Source organism: Egretta garzetta, unplaced genomic scaffold (assembly GCF_000687185.1).
Source record: "Egretta garzetta isolate BGI_Z169 unplaced genomic scaffold, ASM68718v1 scaffold118, whole genome shotgun sequence".
Classification (NCBI taxonomy): Eukaryota; Metazoa; Chordata; class Aves; order Pelecaniformes; family Ardeidae; genus Egretta; species Egretta garzetta.
The window spans coordinates 2,185,467-2,197,796 of record NW_009260484.1 but is presented as its reverse complement, the minus strand read 5'-3'; the positions used below and the strand labels follow the sequence as shown (position 1 = coordinate 2,197,796).

Sequence of the window (12,330 nt, the reverse complement as noted above, 5' to 3'; positions counted from 1 at the left end):
AAATTACAAGGTGGACATAAACTGGCTGAAGAGCTGGCCTCAAAGGACTGTGATCAGTAATACGAATTCCCATTAGTGGCCAGTTACTAAAAGGTTTATCAAAAGTTCATAGTGGAACTGTTACTGTTTAATATTTGTTAAAATTATCTAAATGATGGAATGGAACGCATCCCCAACAAGTTCATGTACATGACCAAGCTCAAGAACAGTTACACACTGGAGGTTAGGGCTGTAGCCGGGTGCAACAGACGAAGGGGAAGCACTGGCAGGCTTTTCACAAATGAGTAACGTGTGCATAGGGCAGTCACTGAAATGCATAAACCTTGCAGTATTTTACAAAAGCAGGCAAAGGAGGTTAATTCATCCACACAGGTAGAGTCCTACAGCTGTAAGGTCTCTGTGCTTCACTGCCCACTCTCCCCTTCCCCTGGAGGCTACTGCTGCTGCAACGGGACAGCTGAGCTGCATGGGAAGCAACTCCTAACCCACTTAAATGTTCAACTTGACATGTTTAAACAAACTCTCCCTTTGACAATCCGAAAAAAACAGACTGACAAACATCTCATGAAGACCAACATAGGCCTGTATCTGGAACAGAACAAGCTCATACAACAGTGAGGGCTGGGGACCGACTGCCTCAGGAGCAGCTCTGTGGAAAAGGACTGGGATCCTGGTGAGCAACAGGCTGCACAGAAGCCAGCAGAAGCCCCTGCAGAGGTGAGGGCTGACCACACTCTGGGCTGCTCTAGCAAGAGCACAGCAGAGGGTCAGGAGAAGACATGCTTCTCTATTTGGCACTTGTGATGCCACGTAAGGAGTAATGTCTGGTTTTGGACAGAGTGGGATAAGACCAGCAGACAACTACCAAGACAATTAGGGAGCTGGAGCACATAACAAACAAGGAGAGGGTAAAAGAAGTGGGCTGTGCAGCCTAGAGAAGAGCAGGTTAAGGGGCAGAATAACTGCAGGTTTCCCCTAGGTGATGGGAGTTTATAAAGAATCACAGAATCGCAAGGGTTGGAAAGGACCTCCAGAGATCATCCAGTCCAACCCCCCTGCTAAAGCAGGTTCACCTAGAGCAGGTTGCACAGGACATCGTCCAGGTGGGCTTTGAATATCTCCAGAGAAGGAGACTCCACAACCCCCCTGGGCAGCAGAAGGGAGAGCCAGACTCTTCTTCAAGGTACAGAGAGAAAGGACAAGATGCAACCGAACCAAGATACAGCCCCTCATTGAGGGGAATCAAACACAGGAAGAGGTTGCCAGGAGTTTGTGAAATCTCCATCCTTAGAGATGGTCAAAAGCTAAAGGGAGAGCTGAAGGGGAAGACATTCTGAGCAATCTATTCAGAACCTACCTTTAAAGGCAGATTTAAACAGGGAATTAGACTGGATGACCTCCAGAAATGTCTTGCAATACAATTTAAGCTATAATTCCATATTTTAAATAGCAATGAAGTAGTAAGACTAATATCTCCTTTTAAGATTGTCTAGATTAAAAAACACATTGCTAGCATTTTTGAGCTAATTTGATACTATTTTTTTTTTACAATTTATTTAGAGAAATGTGTAAGGAATTTTTTTGCAAAACATCTTTCACCAAGAAGTCATCCATACTCAGAATGAATACAAAAAGATAAAGTTATCTCTACATAAATGACAGTCTTATTTGTCAAATCAAGTTTTAATTAAGCTTCCAGTAGCCTCTCAAAAAGCTATCTGTAAAGTATGTTGGTGGTTACAGTCCATCTCCAGTGGAGAGGAAATAAGTAGCAGCACATTACTACTGGCATCCATTTTTTGGAAGGAACACTTGGGATCAAAGGGGCACAGACATTAAATTATTCACTCATGTTCACCAGCTACATTCCTTCCCCAGCCTGAGCATTCTACCTGCATGGATAAATTATACCTCATGGATTTCCAGGTATTAAAATAAAACTTCAGGTATTAATGGGCAAATTTATCAAATGGAACAGGATTTTACAGACCAGACAGGGGGCTGGGGGGGGGCGAAGAGAGAGAGAGAGAGGGCAAACGCTTTCAACAACATAAAAACTCCCCATAGCTGCACATTCAGGCTTTGACAAAAGGTAAACTTCTCAGTTAGGGTTTCTATAGCCTTCCATTTTGATGTAAATCTAGAAAAGGGTATTACACAGTTACTAGATTTCTTGGTTGCAGTATTATGGAGCAGAAAAGTGCAAGCTTGGCAGGTATCTGCTTATTCTTGTACAATATGAAAGACACAAAACTAAAGACGTTATTTATGTACATTAAAAATAGAATAGATAAAACAGTTTCAAGAATGGGAATGATAGAAGCTGAACTAAGTTAAAGACGACCATGGATTTGGGGAAAACATTTTTAAATCAAGGTGCTTTTTTTTTTTAATCTTAAAGTACAAACTGATTAAGCTCATTTAAATGTATTTATGTTGATTTAAAAGGGAGACCCTCTATATTTTGGCACCACGTAGATGTTGCAAGTATAGCAGACTTATATTGGTTAAATCAGTATTTCAATAACTTGAATAAGCAATCAATAGGGAGAGGAGGAGAGGAGGAGAGGAGGAGAGGAGGAGAGCTATTTTATAGCTGTTTAAAGAAAGGTGGTAAAATATTCCTCATTTTTTACTTTTTCATTTTGAGGAATAATTGTCAACTTTTCTTCCAATACAAAAGTCTTACTTACAGAAAACTAAGTTACTACCAAAAGCTTGCTAAGCCTGTATGTCTCTTCTAGGACATTTTTTCAGTTTCCTACCAGCAGACAGGCACAATAACATATTAAGAAATGGTTGCAAGCATCCTTCAAATAAAAAGCATGGTAGGAATAGTCAAGTCTCAAGGTATTATGAGGATAACTGCACAAAGTGAAAAGGCCAAATCAATTATAATAAAAGCATATTTCAATTATCCTTTTAAAAAAAACCAACATAGCTTTTATCCCACAAAAATATAGTTCACTAAAGGACACCATTAATAAATCAAAACCACGAGAAAATAAATATTCTAGCTTTTACAAACCTTAACTGAAAACTGAGAAGATATTTTCCATAAACATTAACATATTTTACATCAGTCCTGTTGGATTTGATTTTAACAATAGTTACAAAGCTTATAAATATGCAGTATAAAACTACAGCTCATTTCAGAAGACACTGAATTCCAAATCTCTCATTTCTTGAAAAGGAATGGAATAATTAGTGCTACACATGCCAGGGTTTTTCTTCCATGCATCTTAAAACAGAAATAAAACTTGTACGCTGACAAGTGCCAATTATAAAACTGTGAACTAAATCAAATATTCAGAAAGTTGTTTCTCTTTCACAGATATCTTGTTAAAGGCAAAGAGAATTGGTGGAATTACATATGTCTCTATATACAAGTGACTATTGTTTGCTAAATTTTTATTTCGTCCTTCCACAACTATTTTGCTAAATTCAACTATGCTATTAAATCTACAATTCAATGAACAATCAGCTAGGAGAGGTCACTGTCATGGAAGAACACCAGGTAAGACTCCATATGCATATAAATGTCACTTTTTTTTATATATGGGAAATCAGGACGACGTTTTGGTGCCCAAGTCAAAATGCCTGTTTTATTTTCTCTATCAAAAATAAACTTTGCTTAGGTGAGAACTATGTTCAGCTGGAAGTAATCTAGAGATGCTTGATCCCTTGAGATAATAGGTACTGAAAATTCAGGTTTTAGTTCCATCAACATGTTTGCCCCGACCTGCTATCTGTCTCGCAAGAGCCATCCAGTACAGATTTCTCTCGTGTAGCTTCTGTTACAGCTCTACAGAAAGATAATGTGGAACAGGGCATGGCTTATACATCATTTTAAAGGTGAGAGGATAATAATTTTTTACTGGATATTAAATGCATCACATCGTATTTACTTTTGAAGAACTCTACCTACAGAACAATTGGTAGCAAGGACAATAACAATTCAACTTTCCTAGTATTATACTACGTGGGATAAAACTCTCAGATACTATTTCTTAACTTTTTCATACTATATTAATATAAACATACTTTACTTTTAGTCAAAAGATCATATATACATAATACCAGAACAGAAGTTAATTAAAACTAATTACATCCACATCAACTTTCCAGAAAGGTCATTAGGTTTGTTTATAGTATATTAAAGTGGTTTTGAGTACTCTTTGCATTTTCTTTTTTTAATCTCTCTGACAAGATTTTTCCTCACAAAAAACATTCAGCCCTTCAAAACCCATAACTCATCTGTGATAAAAGCATTTCACAAGCAAGCCCCCTTTCATCTGGCTTAATCCTTGTAATTTTTTTTTCCATCCTGCCACCACCCTTGTGTCCTGACAATCTTCTTTTCATTTCTGTCTAAGCCAATTCTTTCTTCTCTCTGCCCCTCAAAAAACACGCCACCCTTCTGTCACGAGTTTCCCTTCGTTCTCTTCCACTCTGACTCCCTCAACACTTTTTGATCCTTTACAACCTGGCTAGCTTAAAAGCCATTTTGAAACTCTGAATTTACTGCCCATTCCTTGCTTAGCTCTGGGTCTTTTTCTTACTCTCCCATGCCAGATCCAGATTCTTTCCTTCCTTGACTTTCAAATACAGTGATTTTACAGCCAGTATGTTCTAGGTGTCTACCATATTGTGAAAACAAGCACTGTACTGTATCCTCTTTCAAGTCCCTTGTAAAGGGTCACAGGAGGAAGGAGTACAGTACGGTACTTATTTCCTGCTGTTCAACCATAGAATGCAGAGGAAGTACGATTTCAGGAAGACTCGGGCTGTAACGAATAGTCTTTTGTCTTTTAAGGACAGAAGCAGGTTGTTAGTTATTTTTCTTTTCTTTTAATAACAGCAGAAAGACTGAGCCGGAAATCGTAATATAGAAAGGAAAGAGACAGATATTTTGGGGATCTCCCCACAAAACCATAGATTTCACACACATTGCAGAATCCAGTACTGAATACAGCCAACCAAAAGTAGATCAAAAAGTGGAAATAGTTTATCTAAATAACTATTCAAGCCAAGATAATTACTCTGCTGAGAAGAGTACCCTGGCACTTTGCAGTGTGAACATCCTAAAAGAACAGGGTAAAAAGGTAGGAGAAAGGTATAGAACAACCTTCTTTCAGCTGAAAAACTAAATATCAGCAGGAGCAATCTACTTAAGGAGTATACATATGTGCATACAGTACGACAGGATCCAACAGACACCTGAAGACAGCAGAATCTAGAAGTCAGAGGCCTCAATAATAAAACTTTCTCTTTTGGAAGCACCTTTTAGGAAATAATGATTTCCACCCTGGGTATCAGTATTTCCAATGCATTTACTGGATATAAGTGTCCTCTTTTCCTCCTGCCCACCGAGAAAGTTTGGTTCAGAGAAGTTAGTTTATGTACTAATTTAAATGACCCCACACTTAGTGAACTTACACAAGTATTGCATAACTTCATACATAACCCACTGGCTGCTGAATATCCCTCTGGGAGAACAAGACTAACAGGCTTAATTTCAGTAAAGAGTTTCAGGATCCCCTGTATTACTTAGGTCTCTATAGAGAGAAGGAGGAGGAAAAAACGTGATCTCTACTAAGCAACTTAAATCTAATGCATTAATATCTCAGAACAGTTGCATTAGAAAAAGTTACCTTTTCCATAGAAGAACTTGCGGTAATAATATGCTCCAAGATCAATGTGTTCTATGATGTAACGCTTCACTTTCTCTCTGTGAATGGACTGGTTTTCTCTTGGTACTTCCAGTACTGAAACACCAGCATTTGTGCAATGGGAACTGAGAGAGGACTCAAAAGAACAACTTTCACCTGAAGAAAAAGATGCTGAATTTGCCCTAGAAAGTGCAATCCGTCTATCTCCTTCCCCACCAGTTTCATTCCTGAAGTAAGGGCAACTCAATACTAAATCATTGCTTTTCCCATCACCCTCATCAGCATCTAAATTCTCTTTTGAATTGAGATCCTCTTTGCTTCCCAAAGGAGATTCACAGTTTCCCGTTTGGCCTGCTGGCATCTGAGTTTGTGATGCAGCTGAAGCCCCAGTGGTTATGTTTTTTCTTTTTCCTACATTTACTCTGGTAGCCATTGCTTCATTTATGTTAAACAAAACGCTCTGAACATCATAATGTGCAAAACATTTCTGACAGTTCCAAGAACGAACATTTCTGTCAAGTCTATCATCCAGATCAGACGAAAACTTAAAAGTTTCATGCTCACTTTTAACTGTTCGCAATTTTCTAAATAGAGATGTTTCTACTGCTTCCGTTTTTAGTCTCCTTTTGAAAGATTTCTCCCTGTCTCGACCAATAAGTAGAGCACTATCCATATAATCCAAGCCAGAAATCCTGACAAATTCTCCCCTGGAAATCTGTGCAGCAGCATGTAGACTTGGAGAAACTGTAGGATCACAGTGGAAAAACTCAGAAAATCCAAATGGAGCAAGGGTTTTATGCTCAAAATTTTCCACTCTGTATCCTCTTAGCATTGCAAAAAAATTTTCTCCAGACAAGCCTTGTCTATCAATTGAAGAGGTACTGCCATATTCTCTATGAAGAGCTGCTCCAGTATTTGGGTTAACAGCATTCTGGTCTAACACATCTTCAGCATCAATATCACTTATTGTCACATCACTGTTGCTTCTTTGCCTTATGGGATGAAGTCCCCTTTGAGGGGAATGAACAAAGAGATCTCCAATCGAGTATTTTCCCTCTGTAAATTCCAATTCTAGCTCTTCCTGCTGTCCATCACTTTGGTCATTTTGTCCATTTGGAAGTACTGAGCCAACACTTTCATAACCAGTTGGAGGTCTGTTTTCCCAAGCAGCTTTACTCAGCTCTTTGGAGCAATCCTTTTTAGGAGGCCATTCAGATACCCTTGCTCGAACACCCATTTTAGGCACAGCTGGTGTACCATTTGTTTGATTATTTTCAGTTTTGCTAGATGCATTAGAAGAAACAGGAGGACCCATGCTACCATTCAAAGCTTTAAGTTTTCTAGCAAAATAATCATCAGATTGCATGCTTCTTGAAGACTCTCTGAACTTTGAGGAAGTTCTGCTAACTTTGTGCTTATCTTCTTGCAAAGACCTTTGATCACTCATGTCCAGTCAGTGGGAGGGGAACTGCTACTATTGCATAAGTTTACTGTTACTTTTGTTATTACATTGTCTTTTATGGGCCAATAAACTGCAATATAAAAATACAGTTACAGTCTTCCCAGAAGTGCAAGCAGCAACCTCAGTGTACCATTTTTGTACAACTTCTGTCAGGAGAGCAGTCTTAAAACATTTCCTTCAGTTCAGACGCATTCAGTTCAGTATTACTCCAGACAAATTTCTTTTATCTGTTCATAAAAAAGAAACAGAGAAAGTACATTAAAATGTTTATAGTCAATAACGCTAAGCTTCCAATGTTCTTGTATATACACAACACCCCATGAAACCGGAACTAGACTTACTTTGTATGGTTTTCTATCCTCTGCCTCCTTAAAACCCAACAAATGCAATAATCCCAGTTTCCCATATGATGCCACAAGATGCGAGCAGTTTGAACCTGCGTCTCTCTCATGGGCTAGCTGGTACACACATGTCAAATAGCAAATCAGGTCCTGCCAAGCAGAATAGCCACATACAATTCTCTCTGTGTTCCCTTCAATGCTGACAGCAACTTAGATGCCTATTCTCTGTCTAATCGCTAGGGTTTTTTACGTAACATGAAAGAACATAGGCATCTCTAAGATACCTTTTTCAAGTTTGCTTGAAACTGGCTAATACACACAGGAGTTACAGGGGCAAGACTGGTCAAAAATGTAAGCAAAATATATGAAACAGGACCTTAGACAAAGGAAAGTGTTTTGTCCCATTTAAAAGAACATTTTAAAAGCAAGTAATCTTTCCACTATAATCAATTCAGCGGATAAATGTATTTCACTTTTTTTTCCTCTCTCTCCCCAAAGGGAGATTTACTTACAATTGCTTTATTTGGAGTATAAACTATTATTTAGCTGTGTAGAACAGTTACAGGTTTTGTTATAATATATTCCTCTGGTTGAAAACCTAGACTGTTCACTCAGTTACTCTGCTAAAGAACATGTCTGCTGCCTTCCACAAATAAGAAAAGATAGTAGCCCTATTCATAAGTGTTAATTTGCTTACAAAATTGGAATTGATAGGTTATAAAAATATTCTTCAGTGGCTTTAATGGTCTTAAGAATGACCATAACTCATGCTGTGAAGATTCATTTACAGGCAGAGGCCATCCTTTAACCCACTGCATAAAACTGGAATAAAATAAGAGACAAGACAGCACGTTATGTACTTCCTTTTCAGCTTTTGTTCCTTGAACAAAAACACCAACATAATGATGTTTTAAGGCGCTGCAAATAAGCATAATATGCATTTACCAGAGTTTAAAAAAAAAAGGTCAGGTCAAATTAGCCTGGAGTATGAATTCTCCCCTTATTTCAGTGAAGATATGAGGTGGTAAGATGAGCTCAGAATATAAGTGGGTTTTCATTTACATTTAATGCTATAAAAATTCTCACACACACCCCCCAAACCATGGGACAGAAGGCCAAAGGAATAATATACATTAAAACTTGACAGATTATTATTTCTGCTTGTCAGAAATCAATACAAAGCTGTGTTTGATACAGCACACTTTAACCCATTTTGGTAGAAAAGTCCTAATAAACACAAATTTGTCTTAGAGTAGCATCATGACTGACACGGTTTCTATGTGACTGTTACTAGGAATGGGTAGCAATAACAATACAACATTGCAGCTTACTTTCATTGCATACGAATTCCTCAGAACTCCTGTTTGATGGCCAATCATGTCAATTAAAAGAATTTTTAGTTCCTTACAGGAGTCCAAAAGATTGTTTAAACAACCAACGTGTTCAGAGAAACAGTATTTCAAAAGCAGGCTGTAGAACTTTTAAACAGACAAATGCACACTACTGCCCCATTTATTTTCAATCCAAATCCACCATGTGATTTACCATTTGACCTCACAAACAGCTGTATTTCTGGAAGGCAGAAAAGAGCCTGAAGGCCACAGGAAAGTAGGAGGGGTTTTTTTTGGTGGTGGTGTTAGCTTAAATACTTGATGCATGCATACAAGCCTGAGTATTTTATAAGAAAGGTACATTGCAAAAGGTAGTATTTAAAGAAAGAATTATTTTTCTTTACTGTGTAAAGCTCGTGTGACAGAAGACCAAAGAAATGCCTGTTTTGGAACTGCAGGTTGACATATTATTGGAAATATATTAATATTTGAGGATGTGATGCAGTATATTTAAGGTATACTCGCAATTAAATTTTTTTTTAACCCCAAAGGTGGCCTAACTGACAAAATCTGCCTCTAGTTAATATAAATGTGTGTGGTTTGGTACTGACCATTCCTGTAAATTCCCGTAACTCAGTACAACAGCATGTTTTGGTTGACAGCTGACCTCTGCGGATGGGTAGCACTACATTCTCCTGCACTTGTTCTTTCAGGTTTTTCTCTCCCTCCATAGTAAGAATTTAGCAACTCACAAATATTACCCTATAGGTATTGATACTATTTATTATAAACTAATGTTGTTTGTTGAATTTAATAAACTTCCACAAAAAATGCTGTCAATATGATTATGAATACCCTTCTCTTCAGACCTGTACAGGTCAAGTTCTTCACTTCTCTCTCTTTTCATCTCCTCCTAGCATTTAAGAATGGAATTGCTGACAGATATGGTCAGAAAAGAAAAGCTGGAGCCAACCCTTCCCACTAAGGCTGCTGGATGTTATGCAAATAACTTAAGTTCCTTCCACACAGCTACAAAGACTTCCTTCTGAGCTCAATACAGCAGCTGGTTTGTTAGCCACAGTTACAGTTCTTTAACATGGAATGATTCCAAGTTTCCTGGGGACCTGGATACGTGCCCACAAATGTTCCTGTGCCAGTAGCACAGCAATGAATAAGAACTGTACTATTGGACTATCCTGTCAAAAGGAGGCTGTTTGGTAACGCTGCCTCATGTCACCCTTGATAGATGGAAATGAATTATTTAAGAAGTCTTTCTGTGATCATTTTGTTGATCAAGACTTTGGAAATTTGCCCCTATTATTATGTAATGTTATCATCCTAAAAAGAGTGCATAATTTGGATGAAAGCATTAATCTCTACTATTTATCAAGATGACAATTCTATAATCCGTGACTCTCAAGCTCTACTAATCTTAAAAAATGGGAAGTGCAGTTTGATAAAATAGGAGTATAGGCAGGAATTGTATGCCAAAAGCTGAAGATCAGACATTTAGTTTGCATTCAATTGATTCTATACAGCATTTTCTGTGTGCTCAGAATCTGGGTAGTCTCCACTCTTCAAAGAAACACATAGTGGAGTAGAAGTGATACGTATTTTGCCAGTATAGCAGAGTAGCAGTTACACAACAGCTACTTTACGGGAATGCAAAGAATGCAAGAAAATTCTTCCTTCGGGCCCATACTTTTACGTGCAATGAAAAAGAACAGTGCAAAGGAGAAGTGAATATGGTTCATAAGCTGCCTGTGTTTTCACAAGTTCTGGACCAGATAACCCACTGAACAAGTCTGTCACAAGGTATCATTTCCTAAAACTAAGGTTGCCATTAGAAAAAAAAAGTAATTTTTTTTAAAAAGAAGAAAATCATACAAAAAGTCTTTTAATGCAAGTTCAAACTTGTTTCAGTTTGCTTATTTTTAAAAACAGACTACATTAGCAATGTTTTCAGATCTACTTATTTTCAGTCTATCTGTTAACAGCATATATTTGTTAAATGATTCTTAAACGGGAACTATCCAATTTTCAGAAGCAAAATGATGGCTATGCCTGGTTTTTAAACCATGCTACTTATTTGTGTGTTCAAGCCATAAAATTCTGGTCACACTGAACTGCGATATCGTATCATGACAGTTGATTATGATGTCATGCAGGAGAATTATTACTGCGGACAGGAGTACAGAAGAGGAAAATGAGTTCTTCATGTATTTGTTTTCATGCAAATATCTTTAGAAAACCATGATATTTAAGCATAATTGTCTTTAAATAGAATATTTCTTTCAAAGTTTTCCATGAGGCACAGTGAATATTAAAGGATAACACTAACTATAATGGAGCCACTTATTCAGATTGCAGCTGTGGAAAATGGATTGGAAATAATACAATGAACAAATTATGAGCACAGCTCATGAAAAAAAAAGATTCAAATTATTATACATCAAATTTACAATTAAAGCTACAACTACTACAGTATAAATGGTTACTTCTCATATGCATATTTCAGATACTTGATAGATAAGAGGCAGAAGAAGGATGGGAAGCCCCTCATTTGACTAATGGAAATACATATGAGCTGCTGTGTAGTGAATATTTGTTGCACACTTCCTTAGCTGCGTTGTATTTTTTTACATTTATAGTCTTTGCCTGTGCGACAAATGCAAGAGCAGAAACTGAAAAGAACCCTGTGTTGAAATGACATAGTTACAGATATGTATCCACAGAATAATCCACCAACAATGATACCACAGCTTAGCTGATTTGGGGGTTAAGGAGAAGGAGCTATAACCAAGAATAACAACAGCCTACATGATTCTGAATGCTGCTGTAAGACCACCACGTTTCTTGTCAAAACAGTGGAATTACACTAGTTTGAGACTGGTGCAAGATTTGGGGGGGAAAAAAAAAAAAAAAAAAATTAAAAGTCATACTGTCTGCTCTTCAAACATGGTTCCCTTGTCCAACAAAGAAAATGGCAGATAGATACACATAAATATGGAGAGACGCAACATGTAATTTTGGAGCAATGAATCTTTAGAACAGAACTTTGAATCCCATAGCTGTTTAGTACTGTTCAATGAAAGGTGTTTTATTTTTAAGAAAGAGAGACCTCCAATCATAACTGTTCTCCTTCAGTAATAGGTTGAGAAAATCATCATCTTCATCTACAGGAATAACTGTATAAGATTTAACAGTAAAACAGAGACCCCTCAAAATGTTAGACTTGAGTTTGTCTTATGGTCAAGATCCCCCACCTGTCATCTTGGCTTTTCCAGAGAAAATAGTTTAATAAATCACACCTTCCAACTACTAAACTCACTGATATGAGTTTGGGGTTTTTTTTAAATACACTACAGCTATCTATTAAAAAGAATTTAAAAAGCAGTTACAAAATATATACTTTCTCTGGTGTATCTCATCACAAAGTTCCAGCAGCTTCCCTTGCTTTCCATGAGTATTTTCTCTTACACATTGTATCTCAAGTCATGCTGTTTCATAAAAAAAAACCACTG

The 12,330-nt window shown here is 37.4% G+C and overlaps 1 protein-coding gene across 3 annotated transcripts in view; it reads right to left on the bottom strand.

Annotated features, from left to right (window-relative positions):
• SIPA1L2 (signal induced proliferation associated 1 like 2) overlaps positions 1 to 12,330 on the bottom strand; it is a 118,570-nt gene that overhangs the window by 80,485 nt on the left and 25,755 nt on the right. For all 3 annotated transcript variants that reach the window (XM_035899716.1, XM_035899718.1, XM_035899717.1), the window contains exon 2: positions 5,655 to 7,361. In XM_035899716.1, coding sequence (XP_035755609.1) covers positions 5,655 to 7,119 — 1,465 coding nt within the window. In that variant the 5' untranslated portion in view covers positions 7,120 to 7,361. The remainder of the gene's footprint in view (positions 1 to 5,654; positions 7,362 to 12,330) is intronic.